Source organism: Centroberyx gerrardi, chromosome 8 (assembly GCF_048128805.1).
Source record: "Centroberyx gerrardi isolate f3 chromosome 8, fCenGer3.hap1.cur.20231027, whole genome shotgun sequence".
NCBI lineage: Eukaryota > Metazoa > Chordata > Actinopteri > Beryciformes > Berycidae > Centroberyx > Centroberyx gerrardi.
The window spans coordinates 15,851,792-15,874,847 of record NC_136004.1 but is presented as its reverse complement, the minus strand read 5'-3'; the positions used below and the strand labels follow the sequence as shown (position 1 = coordinate 15,874,847).

Below are 23,056 nucleotides of genomic sequence, written 5' to 3'. Positions count from 1 at the left end.
GTGTGTGTGTGTGTGTGTGTGTGTGTGTGTGTGTGTGTGTGTGTGTGTGTGTTTGGCCTTTTGCATGTCTCCAGTATGTTGTCTATGTGTGTGTGTGCTACGTGACTGTTTCTCTCTTCACATGTGAGTGATACTGCACACCAACCCTTTATTGAGGCCTAGTGGTCTAATGTCTATGCAGGTGGCTGATGAGGAGACAGACTGTAGGAGAGCAATTGTTGGGTTTAAAAGATTCAGCCGAGCTCTCCATAGAGGCTGGAGTGCAGCACTGAGTAAAGAATTACAGACATTGGGCTTTGATAAATTGGGGTACGGTGAACCACTGACTCGACCCCCAGAGCTACTCATTTATGGAGGGTCTGAGATTTTAAATGAATCAGTGGATATGGTAAACAGGGGGTGCTCTGAATCATGTAGGCTAGCCTGGAAGGCTACAGTAACACTTGGCTCTCTTACCAGGCATTTAGATTGGATTGGTTAGGCTAATCAATCAACAGGCTTAACTAGTCAAACTTGGTGTGGCTAGAGATGATAATAATCATGTAACCCCTGGACTAAGTAAGGATTGACTCTGGTGTGTGTTTGCATGCAATGCGTGTGTGTGTGTGTGTGTGTGTGTGTGTGTGTGTGTGTGCATGTCATTGCAAGTTTTCCAGTCTTTACTTACTGCGCCTTGTAGCCTAATAAAGTACAGATGAACCATAAAAGCATGCTTTCACCATATGTGGAAGTTCAGTTACTAGTCTATACTCAAACCTAGAGCATGGTGCTTGGTCCAGTGGGAGAGAAAGAGAGTGAGCCTCCGGGCCTCGGATTGGTCCTTCACTCAGCCAGAAATAAAGGGATTTGATTGGATTAGAGGGGGGGTGAGGAGCGGAGATCTCATTAAGCTGCAGGTAAAGGTCAACTCTCAGCAGAAGTCACTTGTCAGTTGGGTACCCCACTAAGGCCACTTCATCTCCCTCATACATGGGTTCACTGGAGCATGGGATTTAGTACAGTCTCCCAGTGCTACTGAGGCTCCTAACAGTCAAAATAAGCTACTTTTACCAAGAAACAGCCTTTTAGTCTTTAGTGTTTTGATGTTAATTGTGCAATCTTTCAAATTTGCACAGAAGTTTGCACAGAGCTTTCAAGTTTGATAAGAAGACGTACTTCTCAAAATCAAGATGCACGCAGAGCTGCCACTCTGTAATCATGTGTAATGAAGTCCAATAAGACTGTGCAACACATTAGTGCCTTTATTATGTCACTGTTGGAAAGTCTCCTCAAATTTCACATGCAGAAACGTTTTTGCTTGTTCTTGCAGCCATTCAGGATGATGAGAGGCTGTCAGCGGAGGAGATGGATGAGAGGAGACGACAGAACATCGCCTACGAGTATCTGTGTCACCTGGAGGAAGCCAAACAGTAAGACAGGAGGAGAGATGAAGGGCAGGAGGGAGGGATGGAGGGAAATACAATGAAGATGAAAAGAGCATAATACTACATGCAGACTAAACAGAATAATTTCCCTTTGTGTCGCTTCGTCCTATCAAAAGTGATTGCTCGTGGGCATTTAACTGGGTGTGCTCTTGGGTCAAGCATTGGATTTGTTTAACATAATTTGCTTATGTAGACCTATTTTGTATTTTATTTATTTTATTATGCCCAAATCACATCCCATCCGCTGCTCTTGAAATTATGCTTTACTATAGTGAGCTAGCTTGCTATGTGGCTACAGCTATGTGAATGTGATGGGATAAGTAGGTAAGCAAGCTAACATTAGGGTTAGTATTTTTTACTTGTTTAGCCTACCAGAGCCAAAGTTACTAGCCAAAATATTTGAGGCTACACTTCAAGTAATGTTACACACCAGGAAGACCAACTGTCACTTTCCTTCATAAAGTATTTCATTTGTCAAGAACTTTATGCTTGAGCTGACAGAGACTCGTCATATAATTAGGGAAATCCTGACACAGCTGTCTTCCAGTCAAAGACAAAGGGAATTGGCAACAAAAATTGAATCACTGTGAGAATTTGAGAGCCACATTTCTCCCAATTGTGATTGGTTCTTGCGCTGTGACCATTGTGCTCATTTGCATAATATATATTTTTTTCCTTTTGCATCACAGGCCTGGGTCATGCCGTATGCATGCAGTTACTCTCTTCTCATAGACAATGAATGGATGCAACTGTTCGCCCTGTGAAATCGCATCTGGTGTGCAGCTAACGTTAAGGTCGGGAGGAGAGGGAACATGCTTTGCCAAAGAGAAAGATGAGACATTCACTTGCAATTAAGAGGAGAGAGTGTGAGACAGGAAGAAGAGGGCCAAATTTAAAGAGCAGACAGTGGTAGTGAAACTAAGAGATGAAGGGAGAATGAGGGAATGTAACAGAGAAGGGAAGGAAGCAGTGTGTGATCCAGTAATGGAGTAAGATGGAGCCATCGTGACAGGTGAAAGACTGAAGGTGGGCCCAGCGTACACGTGGGACGATGACACGGGGCTGTAAGCATGCATGAGATGGTGTGCGATTGAACACAGGGGAGTCGCTGACATGGTGGAAAGAACGGTTCTCTTTGCAGTGCGCTCTCAAGCTAACTAATACCCCAGAAACACATTTTACATTAGATTATAATCAAATATCAACAAGGCTAACCGATCGCTGAGATAATCAGATAAAATGCCAAATATATAGAAGGTTTTTTTTTTATTTTCTAAATAGATTTATTACAGATTTTTTTCAAATACCTTTCTATATTTTCCCACAAGAATCCCTGGTTATACAAAGTTATTGTGAAGGTGAGGCTGCAGAAGAATCTTGTTCTCACGCCTAATCCTGAACCACTTCCTGTCTTCTACATCCAACTGAACAGGAAGTGTGATCTTGCCTTTTTTTTTTTTTTTTTCAAACACACTGATTTTTGGACAGCTCCACCCAGCCCCACAGTTCCTCAGATTGATCACTTATGCTCAAATCTAGCATGCTGTTGCCTAGTTGTTTCACAGTCAGGCTTGAAGCTTGAATGTCGGGCTAGTGGCCTCTGGTGACGTCAGAGAGCCTTTACCATGACTGTGTGCAGCATTTCTCCACAGATTATTGTTTGACAGCTGAACCTGGACTTTGACTCTGTAAAGACTATTTGAATAGCCCACTTCTGCAAGGATAGCTAGGCTACACTAAGCACGGATGCAGTCATCCATCATAATTAGGCTATGCGTAGATTGTGGCAGACACATTTTTCTTTTTGTTAGTTTACTGGCAAAACTGAGCTGCTGTTTAGGTAACGCATGCTTTAGTAACTGCATGGTTAACCTCCAGAGTGACCACTATTTCACTCTCACTGTAACACACACACACACACACACACACACACACACACACACACACATACACACACAGGCACACACAGACACACTCACACACACACACACACTCTCACTCACTCACACACACACACACACACACACACACACACACACACACACACACACAATCACTCTCTAACTTCCTGTTATTCCATCTCAGTGCTTCTGACTTCCCTTCACTCCTCTTTCTATTGTGGAATGAAACCTCTATTCTGGGAAAGCTGTCAAACGGGATTAGGATTAGGACAGACTGTTAATAAAAGTGTTAACTACAGAGCGTGGGATTAGGTCCTGCTCTCACTAACCCTGCTCTCTGGGGTCAGGAGTCAGCAGTCACTGGAACAAGGCAACTAAGCAGAAGCAACTCATTTGACTCCCTCAGTACACCTGGGAAAACATGTTTAAGGAGAGCTAAGACATCCTTTGGTTTCACTTGATTACACATCCTTTTGTGGTGACATGAATTTGTGGTGGCTGTTTTGTGTCCTTTGAATAGGCTGCATCCTATTCAAGTTTGTCGGGGATGCAAAATGGTGCAAGTGAACCTCATATTTTCTCTACCCAGAGTTTGACATAAAATATATTGTGGTGGGCTACCTACATGCTAGGTTGTTCAAAGTCCCCTGGATTTTTGAATTTAACTTGCCAAGTAGCTCTTACTGTTGCTGTTGGTGATGTTGTCAGCTGAAAGACGCACCCTCCCACAACATACACATACGCACTCATACACACACTTAGTGGTTTCTGGAGGGAGACTTTGTACCTGCAACACGGAGTAGGTAAACAGTTTGCGGTTTACATCTGTTGATTCTTTTGGAAGGAGTGTTTTTTTCTTTTCTGTTTTCTAACTTCTGTTCTGACCCGTGATTAGCCCGGAGGTGTTCTGGAGCACAGCACAGGCTATTTTTCAGTCAGGGCTATTATTCTTAATTATTTTAGACACCCTACTCCAACACACACTTGATTCATCTCGCCCAATACACACGCACACGCACACGCACACGCACACACACACAAACTCATGACCAGCATGACTAAGTCACATGACACAAGCTCCTAAAAGAGGCTCTCTATAGACAGAGATAGCTCAAAGCTAAGGAGTTTAGTCTACTAGTAATGTGTTGGTGTGGGACAGACTTTAGTCCCGGAGTCCAGAAAGCCATGTTTTGTTTAGCCTGGTAGGTTGCAGACCGGACAATGACAGGAAGGCCTGCTTTGGGAGTTTGTAAACAGAGGAGCACTGGCCTGTCCTGGATTCAGGAGACAAGTTCTCACTACATTGTTTTAACTGCAGGAAGTAAAGCTTCAGAGGAGAGCTGTGTTACCCAGCCAGGATGTTCTGTCTTATTATTTTGCTTTCTGTTCTTGTGCAGCCGCTCCTCCCCAACTGATTTTGACGAGCCTTTGATAGCTGTTCTTTTTTTCTCAGTAATCTTTGCTATCACCTCCATCTCATCCCCTCCACTTACAGTAAATGTCAGTTCTACACAGATATGAAACTTAAAGGATTTAATAAGTTGTCTGGCTTTTAAACTGTACTACTGCCCCCCGTCCACCCTTTTTTTCTCCCACTCTGACTCTCCCACTCACTCCCTCTTTCTAAGCAGACCATGGGGATCCAGAATCCATCAAATGCTCACAGTCATCAGTTGGACACTGCATGGTGTGCTGCAGTCTCTATGATACGCCTATATGAAGCCATTGGCCAGCCATGCTTTCCTTATTGGTTTATGGTTGGTTATTGTGGCTCTTTTGGCCAGGTCCAGGTTTGATTTGTAGTCCCACACTCTTACGTGGACTGCAGTGTACACAAGTGGCTTGTTCCGAGTTGGTGGATTAACGTCGTGTCATGTTAGTGCAGAAGTCTGCCGATATGACACAGTGGATAACTCCCAAATCGCTCTTGAATCTCAGGGCCAGCCACTAAGCTTTGCTGTGTTTTGTTTGTGTCTGTGTGTATGTGTCTGTGTTCAGCGTAGTATTCATTCAATGCCGAACAGGCTGCTTCTGAAAGGCAATGTTTGCTGTTGGTGAGGGTGAACACAGATATTGATTACCGTAGTGGCATCTGCTTGATACCAGGCTAAAGTTGACTAACTTGACATCAGTGAATGTCACCAATATTGGGAACTGAGCATGTGCACAATGCTATTTGAGAAAGCTGAAAGTGTATATATTTCGGAATAATTTCCACTACAGAAATGGATAGGAAGATCACAATTGGTTAGGTTACCACTTAATCAAGTTCAACCAGGAGGCTTCAGGTTCACCAAATCCTGGATCCAGAGGCACTGTAACTGACCCAGCGCTTTGCCCTCTTCCTTTGGAGGGGAGCCAGCAAAAACACTTCTCCTGTGGGGATTAATTGTATCACAAAAAAAAAACTACAGGAGGAAGTAGCATAGCCAAAATTGTCAATATTAAGAAAATTACTCTGAGCTCTCAGATATACTTAGTACATAGCAAAAATGATCGGTACACATCAGTCTGTGAAATACTAAGGTATAACAACACAAAGTAGTTAGGATTTTTCTTGCATAATACACACAGCAATCTACAGCATCAGCTGACATAATTTGTTATGGTGGGGTTGCTTTATTAATTAAGGTGCCTACACACTCAACTGGGTTTGTGTTGACAGGGCAGGTGTGTTAGCGTTTGTCCTTAAAGTGCTGACACATGTTTGGACACACTGGGTCCTCTGGGCACCCACACATCCTTAATTAGCCTAAACAAGGTGTCTGTGTGCATGTATGTGGGAGGGGGCACTTATTACTGGTAGATTGGAGGAGGACATGGTTTGCTGGTATGAATAACCCATGAATGAAGAAATAAACAGGCCAAATCACTGAGCACTGTCTGCCTTGGCTGAGGATAAATTCAGTGGTAGGATGATGAGCAACCAAGTTGACAACTTAAGTCTAGCAAGCTACTATAACAAAGTTTGTTTTTAAGAGTAGTGCAGAATCAAGAGAGAGATGTAGCCATAATGGAAAACATGGTCTCACTTCCAGGCAATAAGATAATGTGTAACAGATTCTCAGACTATGATGATTCACTCTCACTTTCCTCACAAATCATTAACTAGCTCTTAGTCTTTAGTATGGGCATTTCCTAATATCTCTGGGAATAACCTGGCAGAGCCTGCTCAGAGACTCTGCTTATGCTGTTGAACCTTTCACATGGAAATGACATCAGGTTGAAAGAATGTGGACAAAGTAATACTAACGCTCTCAATTCCGTTTTTATTGTTACTCAGCAAGCAATTCCAATAAGTCTACTTACTCCAATCCGTCTCTCTCTTTGTTCCTCCCACACACTTTGTTTTTTCTTAGTGATAAAACTTCCCTTCATTCACAAAGAATTGTCCCCTGATCACACAACATTCATGGCCTCCAGAACTGAACTGATCAGCCTTCACTAGTGACCCAGGTTAGAAAAAACTACAATATGTGGTGTTGGGCATCCTGCTCCCTGGCCTGATGCCATGACCCAGCCTCCCACTTTAACCTCACAGTTTAAACTTGACAGGTGAGCGTCGGTTATCATTTACAAGCCTAAGGCTGACCTTCAGATATTCCCAAAGCTCAGACTGAAAGTCTGCCCAACCCCCTGACAAAGGCATGCTGGGTACAGTGTGGGTGCTGCCTGTAACAATGCCCAGTTCTCACTGGCCTGCAGGCTGCTTGTTTACTTTGTTTAACACAAAACCTTTCAGTTAATTTACAGCATACACACCAGTTAGCATAATGAATGAATATTGTACCTTTTAGGAGCTGTGTAGCCTAATGTCTTATTAACACTGATTTAATGAGGCCAGGGCTATGTGCTCATTTCTTTGTGGGATTGGGATTCAGTCAAAAATGATCCCTTAGTTATAATGACTTCAATAGCTTTTGTTCTTTATAAGCTCATATTATTTTTGTTAGCCTGTAGGCTAAATTTGCCATAGAGTAGACCTTTTGAAATGTGATTTGATGGATCTAGTGAGGAGGCGCCACTCTTTAGCCGGCCGGAACGTCCATGGAATGATTTTAACTGTGTAGAATAAATAATACATTTATATTGTGAGCAAGAGTGGAGCCTATTTATAGATCTTAGTTTTTGGCTGCACCTTGACTCACACATGTGTGAGAGTTGCCTTCAATCTGTCGAAATTTTGGTTGATCCCATAGATTTATGTACAGGTGGTCTACAATTGTTATTGACCAACTTGGAAACAAAATCATATTGGATGTACTGTACCTTATTCTTCAATGCCATCAGCGGCAGGAGCAAGAGCTGATGCATATGGACTTCAATACACCATAGCATACCTCTGTTAATATTCAGTAGCCCCTACAATATATCATGTCCTTGCAGAAATCCTGTATCTACAAAGTCAAATTTTTAGGTATTGAGAAAATGGGTTGTTTTTTCCCCATTCATGTCAGTGCATTTTTGACACTTAACAATGCGTTATCTAAGGTTTGGCTTGATCCCATGAAACATTTTAAAAATGTGGAGGAGTGCCAGGTGTCATTTACCTTTTGTTAAAAAAGGAATTATTCAACACAACAGTTTTCAGCAGACTAGCAAGATGTTTTGATGGCCCTCACAATCATAAATATGCTGAAATGTGTACTTTGGGGTCCATTTAATTTATATCTGTATAATATTCTTGGTCAAGTGTTGGATTTTTGCTTAGACCAGGCAGTGCAGCAGGTGCAGGAAAAACCAATATTGACTTGCTGAGTACATGCAGGCATCCAGTCAGGTAACAGCTTACATTGCACTCTCTTAGATCTCAGGTGACAAGGTGAGGGACAGACTAAGGTTCTGTTTGTTTATATCCCCACTGTAACCATAGCATTGAGTTTGGCATTAAAAGGAAAGTCAACTCGATCCATGAATTTAAAGGGTTCAAGAGTTCTGAGATTAAACTGAAACTAGTCTGTTGTGTAACCAGTTACTCGAGTGAATTGAGCTCTTGTTGTACTCATTTCCTCCTGTTGGAGAGAGAGTAGTCATATTCACCATAGTCACTCAAGCGATGGCCTGAGATATCACTTTTCAACTTTTACATTTAACCATTAACTTGCTTGCTTAGTCTTAGAAATTAGAAACTTTCCCAAAAGCAATTTTGCGCTAAGGTCATCTTCTTCCGAAAAGATGAACATAGTGTAGAGATACTTTTGAGAGTCCTAGTCCTGTTCTGAGGTCAATATCTGTGTATTCTCAGGTGGATGGAGGCATGTCTAGAGGAGGACCTGCCCCCCACCACAGAACTGGAGGAGGGACTAAGGAATGGCGTCTACCTCGGCAAACTCGCCAAGTTTTTTGCCCCCAAAATGGTGTCAGAGAAAAGGATCTACGACAGAGACCAGGCCCGATATAAGGTGCGTTTCCATTCTGAACCCATTGGCGTTTACCCTTATATGGAGATCTTCTCATCTGCCTTTTACACACTTCTGATTTATACTTCTGATATGGATAATCCCTCTTGAGGAAAGAGACCTCACTACACAAGTTGGATAAGGTTATATTTGCTTAGCTTCCCCCGCAATCCTCAACAAACTTGCATGGTGTCGGACAGGAAGACTCTGATCCAGATCCTTCACAGACATCCTCACTTCCTGTCAACAATCTTCTACAGGAAAGAGGGAAAGGAGGCAGGGTGAGGGTCAGGCCCTCATTGAAGCATTCAGCTGTTGCGCTGATACAATAAGATAAACTACTACATTGCCCTTTGACAAATTCGAGGGCTTGGAGCCAAAGTAAGTGCGATTTTGGGCGAATATGAGTATTATATATCAATTGAAAGGTCTCAGTGAGATCTTTTCAGTGCCAAAAGGACACAACTGAAATCATGACCCATAAGTTTTAATTAAGCAAAAACTGAAAGCCGTAACAGTAAAAGTAGGGTTTTGTTTGCTGTCAAAAGGGCGTAACTGCACTTACGCCCTTTTGACACCAAGCAAAACCCCACTTTTGACACTGAACAAGCATTGTGGGTAGAGGATTCTAACAGCACTTAGGTCAACTCAAAATGCATGCTGACGTAAGTAATGCTAGCACGGCAGCATGATCACATCATTTTTAGTATCCTATTCATATCCTAATTAATATTCTAGGTCAATATTAGATGAATGTAAATATGTTAATATTCCCATGACATACTTAGGCCTATAGATTCAAAATGTTATTTTATAATGTCAGGAGTGTGAACTGGTCAAGATGAGCTCTGATAGTAAGACTGCTGGTAGCTGAAGTTATCCCTCAGTGTTATGAGGAGTTTTACAGGTCTTTGAATGTGTGGGACACATACAAAATTGTATTATACTAGCAAAAGAAGAAAAAAGTAGTAGTTTAGAATCAAAAGTAGTTTCTTATGTCTATAGAGGTTTATTAAAAAGGTTTATTAAAAGTTTTTTAACAGAAAAAAATGTTCCATGTAGCCTACAATTTTAAAGGCCTTGGTGAAAGTTGCTGAGCATTACTTCAAGATAAAGATATTCATTCTGATCTTGTTTTATATTTCAGTGTTGATTGAAGTGTAATTGCTAGATTTGTATTAAAATGAATGTGTTTTACAATTGTTTACTTACATATGCCCATATTCTGCATGGCTGTATTGGGACAATGTTTGTGCCAAAAAGGCGTATTTCACTCTTTTGCCATTTTTAAAAAAGTTAACAAATATAATTCAACTTAAACTGTAGCAGTATTGTTTTTATAGTAATGCTCAATCTGATAACACAAAAAGTTAAAATATTGTGCTTAGTATGTGGTAACGGCAGCTGATCCAAGTTTGATCAAAATTTGTTTTGGCTGTCCTGTAAAATCTACTATAACGCACTTACGCCCCTTTGGCTCCAAGCCCTCGAATTATAAACAAACTTCATTTGACTGTGAGATGCCATATTAAATTGGCTTGATAACCTTGCTTTTCTATAATTATTTGTGTGTCATAACATCCCCCTTATCAATTCTTTCCATGTTGTAGAGGTAACAATTTTGTACCATTTCATTACAGCTGGTAGTCATATTGGCACTTGGTTTCTGTGAGGTAATGCTCATGTGTCTGTTTTCCTGTTTCATTTTCAGAGCACGGGGCTACACTTCAGACACACGGACAACACAGTGCAGTGGCTCAGAGCCATGGAGTCAGTGGGGCTGCCCAAGGTGAGGAGCTTGCACAGCCATCACTCATGCATGCACACAGGCAAGCAGACACACACTCCCTGTTTCACAAACATGTATGCAAATATGCACAGTGCACTTACAGACTCGTGCATTCTGCTTCAAAACATCAATACACTGTAAGCAAAGTTTACTTCAAAGCCTTATTTTACATTTTTTTTTAGGGCCTTTTTTATTAAAAATGTCAGCTGTTACAGTCTGTACCCCATTTACAGATGAATGAAAGTTTTCATAAAAGTCATGAAAAGGTGATATCCTCCTGTGAGGTCCTTTGCCAAGTCAAAAAAGTCCCTTGTGCTTTTCAGTGGGATTCCAGGTAAGATGGATTCACTCCTACAGTAAACTGGTACAATGTGGATTACATGGACAGTTCTATGATGCCCATGCCCCAAGTTGGTGCAACGCCGCTTTATGAAAAGTAATAAGGGGCTGATGTCAACATACCAATTTTCGAAGCTAATTTACCTGCTGAATTTTATCGGAACATCAGCCAGGGAGATCCCCATTGTTGAAGTGACCCTTTGCAACATGAGGCATGGTGTTGAAAGCGCTGGGCTTTGTCATTTGTGCACTGGCTCAGGGCCGGTACGTAGTCGCTCATATTACAGGGTAGAGTCCATCCTACAACCAAGACAGCACTGGGATAGGATTTCAGTCATTGTAATGTAAGAAGCTGCAATTTAGGACTTGGCAGAGGATATCAGGGGCAAATGAGAAAAATGGAAAATGAGTCTTGTGATGATGATGGGTCAAAATTTGAAACATTTATTGCATAAATGTTTTTGTGGCCACTTTACATGACCTTTATTCACTTAGTCAATCTGTCCCAGCACTTGTGATCACCTGTTTTTATGACTTTTGTGACATTTGTGGCTAAATACTTAAACTACGGAAATGGTTCTAAAATGATTAACATAGAGATAAAAACTAAAATAGGCCGAGTTGAAGGCTGGCATTATGTACTTTGGCCTAATGTGAAATATAAATGATATAGGTCTAGAGCAAAAAAAGCCATCTTTTGTTGACTGTTTAATTGCTTATACTTGGGATTATATGATACGCAGACACACACATGGACACACCTTTATGAGTCTGTCACTGTGCCAAGAAAGGTAGTAAACATTGACACATGAATTTGTGATGAGGGTGTGGCAGGTCTAATATAATGGTATTAACCCCGATGCATCTTTTATGAGTGGACACAAAAGACTTTTCCCTGAGGAGTATACTAGAAATGGAAAATGAGGTAAAATTGATACCCAATTATCTCTGTCATGCCCTTTGGGGTAGCTTTTTATACCAAGCTTAATTGGCATTTTTTATGAATAGCCTTTTCAGGAATAGTCACTAGGATAACTCGGTTACCTATAGCCTTGTCCATTACTTGCTTACATGTTTTCGAGTAAAACCATGAAGTTAGAGCATCATTCTGATGTAAAGTGAGAAAGGAAACGCACATTAAGAGATAGCCAAGGGTAGGAATGACATCAGTTCCATCAAGTTCCTGCTGATAAATAGATTTTGGCCCAGTGTTTTGCAAACTGTCCTCATAAAAGTGGTTATGTGCATGGTGTGACATCTTCATGGGTAAAAGCTTAAAGTTTTATACATTACGCCAATACGTGTGCGATGCTCATTTCAAAAATCATAACCAAAATCACCCAGGACAACTGGATATTTACCATGAACAATGACAGTTTTTCACTGAAGCCCTCCTTCCATGTGCCTGCCTACATGCTGACATTTGAAGGGATCATTGTGATGGATGGTGCGTTCCTCTTTGGCTGCAGCAGAATAAAGAGAGTGACAGAGTGACTAATACCTACTGTGGTTTCTACTTTCAGATATTCTATCCCGAAACGACAGATGTGTATGATCGCAAAAACATGCCCAAGGTGGTGTACTGCATACACGCACTGAGGTAAGAATAAAAGACACTGAGAGGGTTTCCAAACACAAAGTAGTGATTTTTTTTTTTTTTTTTTTTTTTTTTTAAACTTTTGCCACCTGCATCCTTTTCTCAGTTTTGACAGCGAAATGCCAGACTTGTCTCATGGTCTTTTAGTTGGTGCAATAGCGGCATACCCAGATGCTTTTTCCTAAAGGTGCCACACCTGACTGTCAAGTGTGACTTTACGTCTAAGAAAGAAATGAAAATAAGTGGATTTAAAGCACTATTGTTAATGATGACCTAAAACCTAAAAAGCTCACATGCTGTTATCTGGTATTTACAATTAAAATATGAGATATTGGTCACAGTGAGAGATTCAGTAATCTTGTCAAGAATGTGGCTAATTCAATAAAGCCTTTGCTGTATTTGTCTATAAATGTAGACGCAGATGTTGTCTGTGTGCAGTGGCAGTTTGCTCATACTCTTGTCAGTGATAGGTAACTTCCTGTCTATTTTAGAGTCATTTCCTATCCCCAGAAGGCTATGGCAGACTAGCAGGTCATAGATTTAGGGTTGACTTTGACATGTGGCGGTTGTTAGTTATCCACACAGAGCAGCGTCTTCAGGCTGCAGAACAGAGGCCAGATCTAATTTGGGAAGAGAAGTGTGTGAGAACCAACGGCTTCCACTTCTAAAAAAAAAAAAAAAGGCTTTTTTTTTTTTCTTTCCTCTTTGGTTGCTGTTTTTTTTTTTTCTCTGTGTCTCTGGTTTTCATGCATGGCCTCTTTCTTGTGTCCATTAAGATCAACCCCTAATTCATGTCAACAACTGAAATAGCACTTCAGTGATATGAAACAGGAACTGGGAAATGTTATTTCTACTTACTGTAGTTTAGGCAGTGAAGGTGTTTCTTCTCAAGCACAGACTTTTTATGAATTGTGATGAATAGTTCAAGGCTTTATTTTAGAGCAGCATGCACTGAGCTAAAAGCAGCTGTTGTGGCAGGTCCACACCCTCTCAGTTGCTGCATCGGCTGCTAAACTGTGTCTGTGTCTTAAATGTCTTTAATCATAGACGAATTAGTAATTCATAGGTTACAGCCACAGAGTTTGCTCATTTGTGTACTTATTTTGAAAGGTGTGATTACTATGTCAAGACTTAAAATCTGTAAATTGGTGAATCAATTGTGTAATCAGGAAAATGCTTTATATTTGTTGTAAGCTGTAGACTCTTTGAATTCTGATCGAGGTAAACACTCTACACACAGTGCCTATATGAACCTATATTCAGCATGTCTGCAGGGGCTTTTTAGCACTGAAAACCTCACCCTTCCAAACACCTTGGCCACAGTCTCACCTCAAGGCCTAGACCCTTGTTCTGGTTTGGGGTTTGTGTGAATTTCTGTGATGATTTCAAAGAAAGTAGTGGTCTCACTGTAAGGTGGGTGGCTTAAATTTTTACAACGTTGGCCTAACACAGATTTAGGTAGTGATTATGTGAGCTGTTTGGATTGTTTTCTCTGTTGTAACGTTTTGGTCTGGTCCTGAGAGAATTGGTTTCCTTCCCTCCTTATGCACACACGTGCACTTCCTTCCTGACAGTCCGGCTCGAGTCCCACAAGGACCCAGTGAATACTCTGCTGCCCAGAGGACAAACACACGCAAATATGGAGACATGGGAGAGGATGCTGCGTCACATGCGGTGCAGTGGAAAAATGGAAAGGGAACACAATGGAACAGCAACAGGACAGGGCTTCTAAGTGAATATTAAAATAGCGTTCTGACAAAATGGTAAAGGAGTAGGACTTAATTTGTTGTGTAGAAGGAAGAGGAATACGTGGACTGCAATCAGACGGCACCATGGGATACCACAATTGGGAAGAAGCCTGTTGCTCAGAGCCAGTCAGCTGATTGCCTGTAAGCCCAGTGGCTTGTAATCAGCCTCCTCCATTAACCTCAGTCAGCTGTTACTGTGTTTGTATCTCCTGAACGGAGTCAGTGGTCAGCACATTAAACCTTACCCTTTGCCTAAGATGAATTTAGATAGTGATAGAAAAGCCCCCTGTGTCCCAAGGACAGACTGCATTTCATGTTTACACACACACACACACACACACACACACACACACACACACACACACACACACACACACACACACACACACACACTTGGGCCAAAGGGCAGAATAGCCAGTTAGTAAAAACTCTCCATTCAGAGTTGTGCTGATGCCAGACCTGCCTTAAATATCTATAATTCATGACCACTTATCAGATACCTGCGGGAAGATGAAAGTTTGATGAAGTTTCCAGCCACCTGCTAGTTGTGTGCTTGGCTCAGTGGAGGACTGGGCATGTAGACTCCTGTCAACTAGTGCTTGTTGTTGTTTTGACCAACACTGCCCCCTTGTGGGGGAAGTGTGACATAGGAGGGAATTGGAGGTGGCCCTCAGAAGCAATCGCAATCATGAGGAAAATTCATCATTCAATCTGCCCAGCCCTACAAAATGTTACAGCCTTCTTAATGCTTTCTGAATCCTAATTTCTAGTATAATGCTAATGCTCTGTGTGGTTTATTTCAGCTTATACTTGTACAAACTGGGCATTGCACCACAGATCCAGGACCTGCTGGGAAAAGTGGCCTTCACAGGTAACACTGGTGGAAATCAGCCAGTTGCAATAGCATAACATTAAAACCACTGTTGTTTAGAGAAAAATGCACTCTCATAAATAGAAGAGGAAGCACTGAAGTAATTACCTTTTTGCTTTTAAAATGAAGGATAACAGCTGCCTTAGGGCTTCTCTAAATACTGATGAATCCTCCTTGCGTGGGCTGCTAGGATGAGTAATTACTGGTCTTGTTTGGGTTTAATTGAAAGCGATAAAATGTCAACACACACTCTGAAGCATGTTTTTTTTGAGTGTTATAGAGATTGGTTTGAAACCTCCTGTATTTGGTTTGGATGTTCAAATTAAGCAACATTTCAGATCAAGATAAACGTACCCTGCAGCCAATCCCTTACAAGTAAAATTTAAAGTGGACACACAAACTATCAAGCTCCAAAGTTTTTGACATTGGGCTTTCCTGAGAAAGCTTCAGATATGGGATTTATCCTCAGTACAGTCTCCTAAATTTGTTTGGGACATCCTATTTGATACTAAATCTGGGAAAAATCTTGCAGCGCACTTCCTTCAGATTACTGTATGAAAGATTTCCACCTTTCCCATGTTATTCTGTTTGAACACCATTACGTTCCCTGACAGCTGTGTATGTTTCTCTCTTCCAGAGGAAGAGATCAGTAACATGAGGAGTGAGCTGGAGAAGTATGGCATCCAGATGCCAGCCTTCAGTAAGATTGGAGGTATCCTGGCTAATGAGCTCTCAGTGGACGAGGCTGCCTGTAAGTCCTCTGACCTATTATCTTTACAGTTAAACAGATTGGCCTAGAAGCAGTGTAATTTTTTTCATGACAGCCTATCGTGGAATTTTGGAACCAGTCTTTCTATCGATTTACATACATCCATACAGTGTTTGTGGTGGGTAATGGTGCAACACTGTCACTTGATGTTATAAACACTTGTGACAACATTGCACCATAACACCATAACTCACTGCGTCTCTTTATTATTTTATGATAGGATGAGTGATGAAAGAGTCTTTGCAAAAGATGAAGAGACATCACCAGCTTAATATCTGAACATTGTTGACTGATTGGACTGCTTCTAACTCTCGACACACTCTGTTGTCCTTAGTGCATGCTGCTGTGATTGCCATCAATGAGGCAGTCGACAAGGGTCAGGCATCTGTGACGATGGGCGCCCTGATGAATCCTAATGCTATGCTGAGGAACACCCAGCAGGGTCTGGCCCAGGACTACCAGGACACGCTGAGCCGGGCCAAGGCTCGCAAGGAGGATCAGTCCTCAGGCAGAGTGAGAAGCCTAACAATCCGTTATGTGCCCTCTCAAAACCTTTAGTGCTGTTATTTATTGGTATAATAATATCTGATTTATTATCGGCTTTTCCCAAATGAAAGGCTTGATCATCACCTGTGTGATCTTTCCTTTTCTTATTTGACTCTGGTTTAGTGTTGAAAGGATTCCATACTGCAGTCCCTGAATTGAAATGAAGCAGAAGAACGTACACTAGTTGAGGAGACTTAATGAGAATAAAATTTGACCAACCCACAAAATTTGACCTTGACCGTTGCACTGAACAGATGTTTCTGACTGAAGTGTTTAGTGCTGGCAACTAATGAAGAGAGCTGGCACCCTGCACTGAGGTCGAGAGCGGCGGCCACCTCTGACTCACACCGCAGGCCTTGCCAGCACATTCCGGCAGTTGCAGTGTCAGCTTTACTTCACCAAACATTGGCCCTCCGCACCATCCGGCATCTCGCCTCCCATTCTCCTCACAAATACTGTACAAACATGAGCCGTCCATTTCCCCCTAATGGCTGAAATGTGATATGTAAAATATGCAGCTTCATCAGTATGAATGGAAAAATAGATGTGAACAGGTAAAAATAAAATATCCTGTGCATTTTTTCCCCGTCTCTCCCTACTTAGCGATCCTCTATTGCTACAGAGGAAAGAGATGTCTATGAGGAGCTGCTGACTCAGCAGGAGATCCAGGGCTGCGTCGACATAGTCAACAGTAAGTAGTGTCCCTCCCATATGACCTCTCACACTTTTTTTTTATTTTGTCCTGTACATTTGCCTACATTTTTGCATGAATAATGACCCCTAACCCTTGCAGTGTGCCATGCTCTACCCAATGAGGTATATAGGACCAAAGGACTTGAGTGAACAGTGAATACAATACGTGTGGTTCAATAAATAATAAACAAAACTATGAATTTTGCCCAGACATACAAATCACACACAATTTATGATTGATTAGGTGCTGATCCAAAAGACTCTGAAAAGGAAACACATTATCCCTGAATGACCTCTGTCTCCATTTGCCCCATCTCCAGTCCAGACAGCAGTGAGGCAGGTGAATCAAGCGGTGTCTGCCCAGGACGAGGCTGCTCTGCTGGCTGGGCTGAGGCTGGAAGCCCTGGCCCTGTTGGGTGTTCAGGAGGTGAACAGCCACTGGTACCTGGAACACTTCACCACCTACTGCCAGCATAAAGCCAAGGTAAATGGAGTCGGAGCAGGTTCCCTCAGTGGTTCCCAAATTTAGTCCTTGGGACCCAGAGTACTGCTGTTTTTTTGTCCTACCAGGTAGTTAATTGCATTCACCTGGCATCCCAGGTCTAAATTAGTCCCAGTTGGATGGCTAGAATGAAAAGTAGCAGTACTCTGGGTCCTGAGGACTGGCGTTGTATGCTTACAAGCCAGGATACATATGAATTATATATTATTATATGGCAAGACAAAGAAATCATAATCAAACATTGCTAGCGAGAATAGAATCACAATACACATTTGTAGGGTTTTCTTTAATAAGGTAAAAGCCTTTGTCAAATGGGAAATTGGGAGCACTTGCAAAACACAGAAAAGACTCATTAGAGCATGTTGAATAAGCATGGCACCTTATGCTGTGCCCCTCTCTCTGTGCTGCAGGATGGAGGGAAGGCCTTGTTGCTGGAGAGAGAGGAGATCCAGAGAGTTGTCAGCTCCTGTAACGATTTTGCTGAGGCAGAGAAACGAAGTAAGCAGCTTTTTGTTTCTCACCATGAATGTTTTCTAGCAGTGATTACTGGCCAGTTGAAAACCAAGTAGGTACCCACTCCCCAGTGCCTCAAAGCACAGACAGCAGTGTCTGTCTACCACAAATACTTTATTCATAATAAATACTTGAGCTGGGTTTTCCAAAAGCATTTCAGCACTGAAATCCTTCTTGCTTCACTGTAAGTCAGGGGAGAAATATCATTTCTATACTAAGGTGCCTTTGGGAAACCGGACTCAGGTAATCAGCATGAGATGACTAACAATAATTTTCCTGTTCAGAGCTTGAGGCAGTGGCAGCCATCAATACAGCCATTCGTCTTGGCAATGCAGCGGAGACGGTGGAGGAGTTGATAAACCCAGAAGCCCAACTGCCAATTGTCTACCAAACTGCTGCCAACCTCTACCAGGCTGAGCTTTTCAGTTTACAGCTACAAGGGGGGCGGGTGAGACACACACACACACACACACACACACACCACCCACACACCACCCACACACAAAAAACCTTACAGGTACAGAGGAGAGGATGAATAACACTTGAGTAGCAGCATGCTTGCAATTTTCATGTGTTTACACGTGGATCCACATACACACACACACAAGCTTAGAGGTATAGGGGAAGTCTATACTAGACATACTTGAATGCCACTTCATGTTTGTAACTCAGACTGTTGTGTTTGTCAGTCTGGCCTGAGCCATGAGGAGCTGAGTGTGGCTGTGGAGATGCTGTCTGCTGTAGCCGTGCTGAACGAGGTGCTGGACACGAAAGACCCTCAGGCCGTCATCGAGCAACTAACAGACTCTCCTCTGGGCTTCACCAACATGGACCAGGACAACCTCAACAGGTAAGACAGCTGGGGGACAGGTAGCTGTGGACTGCTGACACACAAAAAATCAAATGTGACATTGGCGGTACATGGACATTATTGGTTAGCGTGCTGGTGTCATGAGTAGGACCCAGACCCAGGTTCAGGCTCTGCTGTTGGCAAGCACCCGCTGAAGTGTTTTTGAGCAAGACGCTGAACTCTGCCAGCTCCAGGAGTGCTGCTCTATTGCTACACTCTGATCTCCCTGTGGGGGGGGGGTGCTATTATAGAACTTGGTCTATAATAGCAGCACTGTAATATAAAGCCCTACCAAGATAATTTCCATATGGGGATCAATAAAGTATCTAGTTGTTGTTGTTGTTCTAAGTTACTATCACTTCAACAAAGAAATACAATTTATGGGATACTATAACTTAACCCCTCAAAAATTCTAACCTTTTTTTTTTAGTATTATAGTATGATTGTAGCTGCCATTACAACTCAGCTGTCCACTGCACTATGTGTGAAATCACATTGCATATCACCCCTCCACTGCAGGTTTCTCTTCACTGTCAGACTAGGATTTCATTTAATGTCATGAAATGGTGTGTTGATGCATGCTCCATGCTTCTCTCCCTTTAGGTACGCTGACACTCTCATTAAGCTGCGGGCCGAGGCCCTCACCCAGGGCCAGGAGTTCCTCACCTGGAACGATGTTCAGAAGTGCATTGACACAGTCAACGTTCAGGTCCATGAAGAGCATGAACGTAAGAAAGCCTTGCAGCCTTCTGGTTATGTTTTACATAGTGAAGTTTGTGCCTAGCCCTGTGCTAGAGACTATTGTACAGAAAATCAATTAAGAGGACTTTTACGCAGACATTTTGAAACCTGGTGAAAGTATGGTCCTAAATTGTAAAACCGAAAAAAATATATGCCCAATGATAGAAATAAAACACATTGCCAGATCAAGTTATAAATAATTCCTCTCTCTACTTCCAGGCATCATAGCTATAGCTGAGATCAACGAGGCGCTAAACTCAGGAGATCATCAGCAGACACTTGCAGCGCTGCTGCTCCCTACAGCCAAGCTGACAGGAGTGAACCCAGCCATAGCCAAACACTACCATGATGTCCTGCAGCACACCAAGCTGCTCCTCTGCCAGGTACTGGGGCACTAAATCTGGTCAATCAGTGTATGATCTGTATAGATGGATCTGGAAAATGTATGGCTTGCACCTCCCACACCCTCAAGGTGCAAAATATGTGTATGATAATGTTTTAACTTTATCTGTAATTTTATCAAAGGAACTATCAAAGGAAGGAAGAGCAGCCCGCCATCCCTGAGATGGCTCTATTTTACGTTACTATATTATTATAAATCTTAATTCCTATTGTTGACCTTCTATCTTATGTTTTTATTACATTCTGTCTATACTCTCTCATGATTGGGGGTTCATTCAGGGAGAAAAGACGGGGTGATTAATGGAATGATGTTGAAACACGTCGGTCTGGAATGATGGAACATTAGTAGCCTGTAGTATAAACTGTTCTGAACTTCAGTCTACCAAAATCAATTTGATGTTGGCAAAAGGTCAAGCACGCTGATGAAAAAACTCAGCTGAAGAGAGTAATTGTTCCTGTAAATATTTTGATTTTTATTGAGTTTTTTGTATTTAATTCTGACATCAAACAAGGCAAAATTGTAGATGGTAGATTATCGTGGTCACCATACTCCACCAGTGTGTCACACCACTAACAATCGCCCAGTCTGAGATTTGATAGTTCTGCCATGACAGGCTTGTTGCACACAGTCTGGTTATTTCTTTCCTGATACTGCACAAAGACGTGAAAACTGACTACCACAGAGACTGTTATTCAGGAACAAATAGTCTGCTACATTGAGTTGAGAAAGGTTTGGTATCCATCTGTTAATGGAACAATGTTCTGTTTCAACTTTCACAACTTTGTTCCTGGGCCTGTGCTTCCTTGCTGTGTTCCAACAATGGGTTCAATGAGGAGGTATTTACAGTATTATGTGCACAAACGCACACACATCCAGTCTCACGTCACAACAGCTGGCCTCTGAGGTGTCCCGCGGAGGGAGATGAATTGCAGTTTCGAGGCGACAGTCTTTGACATGAGCATGCACAGGAAGGGATCCAGACAGCTGTGGAAGCAGCAGAGACACACTGCCAGTCTGTAGTATCCGTACAGTCTGTCGTCCCCACTGGAAAACAGACGGATGTAGTGGGCGATGTGCAGGATGCCACTGGGGGAGAAACATACCGTGAAGATGAGGAAGACCAGAGTGCTGACCCTGACAAAAGGTGCCCAGTTGCAACCAGATCGCCCCAGGTGGTACACCACCGCTGCATGAGAACAGATACAAATCAGGAAGGGCACTATAAAGCCCAGACAAACCAGCATCAGCCTGTATGGCACCAGCGGGGCGTGGGAGTTTTCTTCTAGGGGAAGTACATCATGGCAGGTGGTGACTCCCAGCTGCGGCACCTCGTAGCTCTGCCTGACCAGGAGCTCAGGCACTACAGCGGCCCCAAACAGGACCCACACACCCAGGCATGTTCCCACTGCCAGTGTAGTCTTGGGCAGCCTCCTGTACAGGAAGGGCCTGACCACGGCCAGGTAACGCTTCAGACTGATGCACGCGATAGTGAGAGCTGAGCAGTAGACGTTGCCGTAGAAAAAGGCGGTGACGATTCGGCAGGCGATTTCCCCGAATATCCAGTTGTTTCCGTTGAGGTGGTAGTGGACACGCAGCGCCAGGGAGAGCAGGAGCAGCAGGTCCGATAAGGCCAGGCTCAGGTAAAGCACTGCTGTGGACAAGGACCTGGCTCTGAGTCTCAGGAAGGCCAGGATGTAGGCGTTGGACGGGATGCCCACCACCATGGCCAGGGTGTAGGATGAGGGAATGACCCAGGTGCTGAGGACTCCTGTGGTGTAGGCTGTCGCTGGATCCTGTGGGCTCACGTGTAGCCGGGGGGGATCTGTATTGAAATGTAGCAGGACCGGCAGCTGGTTTGTGTGGTTAGATCTGTACTTCTTCCCACTGAATGTTTTTGGTATCAAAACAGATGTAATATTTGTTTTGATTTTTTTTTTTATCTTTCCTGTTTGTGGGTAGATCAGAAAAATTTGGTATAAAAAATTATTGTCAAAAGAAACATTACTTTTTCCTGAATGTAAATTTCTAATTACACATTTCAAAAGCATTTAAAAAAGACTCCAAGCGTGGTTTTCAATCATTCTGTCTATTGTTCTGTCCTACTTTCTGACAGTCGTTCTTGTGTTTTTGAAATGTAAACAGACTTGCCTGTCATGACAAAGAGTCTCATACATACTCAAACACTGACATGAATCTGTAATTGGGGGATTCTGTCTTGTTTTTAGATCGTGCTAAAATCCAGTTAAACCTGGTTTTTGCAGCTGTAAGTTGGGTCCAAAATGGGTCCTGAACCTATTACTGGTGTGTACCCAAATTGCATAAGTAGCAAGATGTTTTTAAGAAAATACAAAATATCTCATTTGGGCCCCAGACTGAAAAATGCAATAACCCTTTCAGTAAAGTGTGATGTAGTATTTTAATTGACTTACCACCGTCCTGAAGGGTCTGCAGTGCCATCAGACAGGCCAGTAGTCCAGGCAGAAGGTTGGCCATATCACTTTCCAGTCACTATCCCAATATTGTTACAGCTCTCTTGACTTCACACTCTTCTGTGGTTCGTCTTTTAAGTTACTTCAGTAACTTTAGGATTTTTCCATTGATGAAGTTTGCTGGTTTGCATTTCTGCTCCGTAACAGTAAAACTCTGATAACAGCGTGTGCTCTCAGCGATGTGCTCAAGCTGTGTTTCCCGTTACTAAATATACGAGTGCTTGTATGTGCGTACAGCGCTGGGAGCGTGTTTCCTGTCTAAGCTTGAAAACTGAATTCCTCCTGTCTGCGCCAGTTACTGTCCACTGACTCACTGGAGTGGGAGGAGACTGCTCCTAATGGTTTACAGACAGCTGTCCTCTGTCAACTATTTACATCAATTAGTATTACAATATAAGTAATTTTATTGTTGACTAGGTGTGGGTGTCTGTCTTTAAATGCTGTCTTTTGTTGCTAAAATGATTATGTGTAATCTCTCATTG

At 42.5% G+C, this 23,056-nt stretch overlaps 2 protein-coding genes across 3 annotated transcripts in view; one reads left to right on the top strand and one right to left on the bottom strand.

Annotated features, from left to right (window-relative positions):
• Positions 1-23,056, top strand: part of iqgap2 (IQ motif containing GTPase activating protein 2) — a 44,241-nt gene that overhangs the window by 1,854 nt on the left and 19,331 nt on the right. The window contains exons 2-15 of the mRNA XM_071899659.2: positions 1,310-1,409; positions 8,571-8,727; positions 10,436-10,513; positions 12,376-12,452; positions 15,001-15,068; positions 15,706-15,819; positions 16,172-16,350; positions 16,987-17,074; positions 17,397-17,560; positions 17,989-18,076; positions 18,376-18,539; positions 18,781-18,941; positions 19,545-19,669; positions 19,902-20,065. Coding sequence (XP_071755760.2) covers positions 1,310-1,409; positions 8,571-8,727; positions 10,436-10,513; positions 12,376-12,452; positions 15,001-15,068; positions 15,706-15,819; positions 16,172-16,350; positions 16,987-17,074; positions 17,397-17,560; positions 17,989-18,076; positions 18,376-18,539; positions 18,781-18,941; positions 19,545-19,669; positions 19,902-20,065 — 1,727 coding nt within the window. The remainder of the gene's footprint in view (positions 1-1,309; positions 1,410-8,570; positions 8,728-10,435; positions 10,514-12,375; positions 12,453-15,000; positions 15,069-15,705; positions 15,820-16,171; positions 16,351-16,986; positions 17,075-17,396; positions 17,561-17,988; positions 18,077-18,375; positions 18,540-18,780; positions 18,942-19,544; positions 19,670-19,901; positions 20,066-23,056) is intronic.
• f2rl2 (coagulation factor II (thrombin) receptor-like 2) lies at positions 20,515-22,771 on the bottom strand. 2 transcript variants are annotated; one of them, XM_071899662.2, is made up of 2 exons: positions 22,515-22,771; positions 20,515-22,030 (listed from the first exon to the last, which is right to left on the bottom strand). In XM_071899662.2, the coding sequence occupies exons 1-2, from the start codon at positions 22,576-22,578 to the stop codon at positions 20,964-20,966; spliced, it is 1,131 nt and encodes a 376-aa protein (XP_071755763.2). In that variant the 5' UTR covers positions 22,579-22,771; the 3' UTR covers positions 20,515-20,963. The 2 variants fall into 2 exon arrangements, with proteins under 2 accessions (XP_071755763.2, XP_078141179.1); XM_078285053.1 differs by having other exon boundaries at positions 20,515-21,907; positions 22,515-22,770.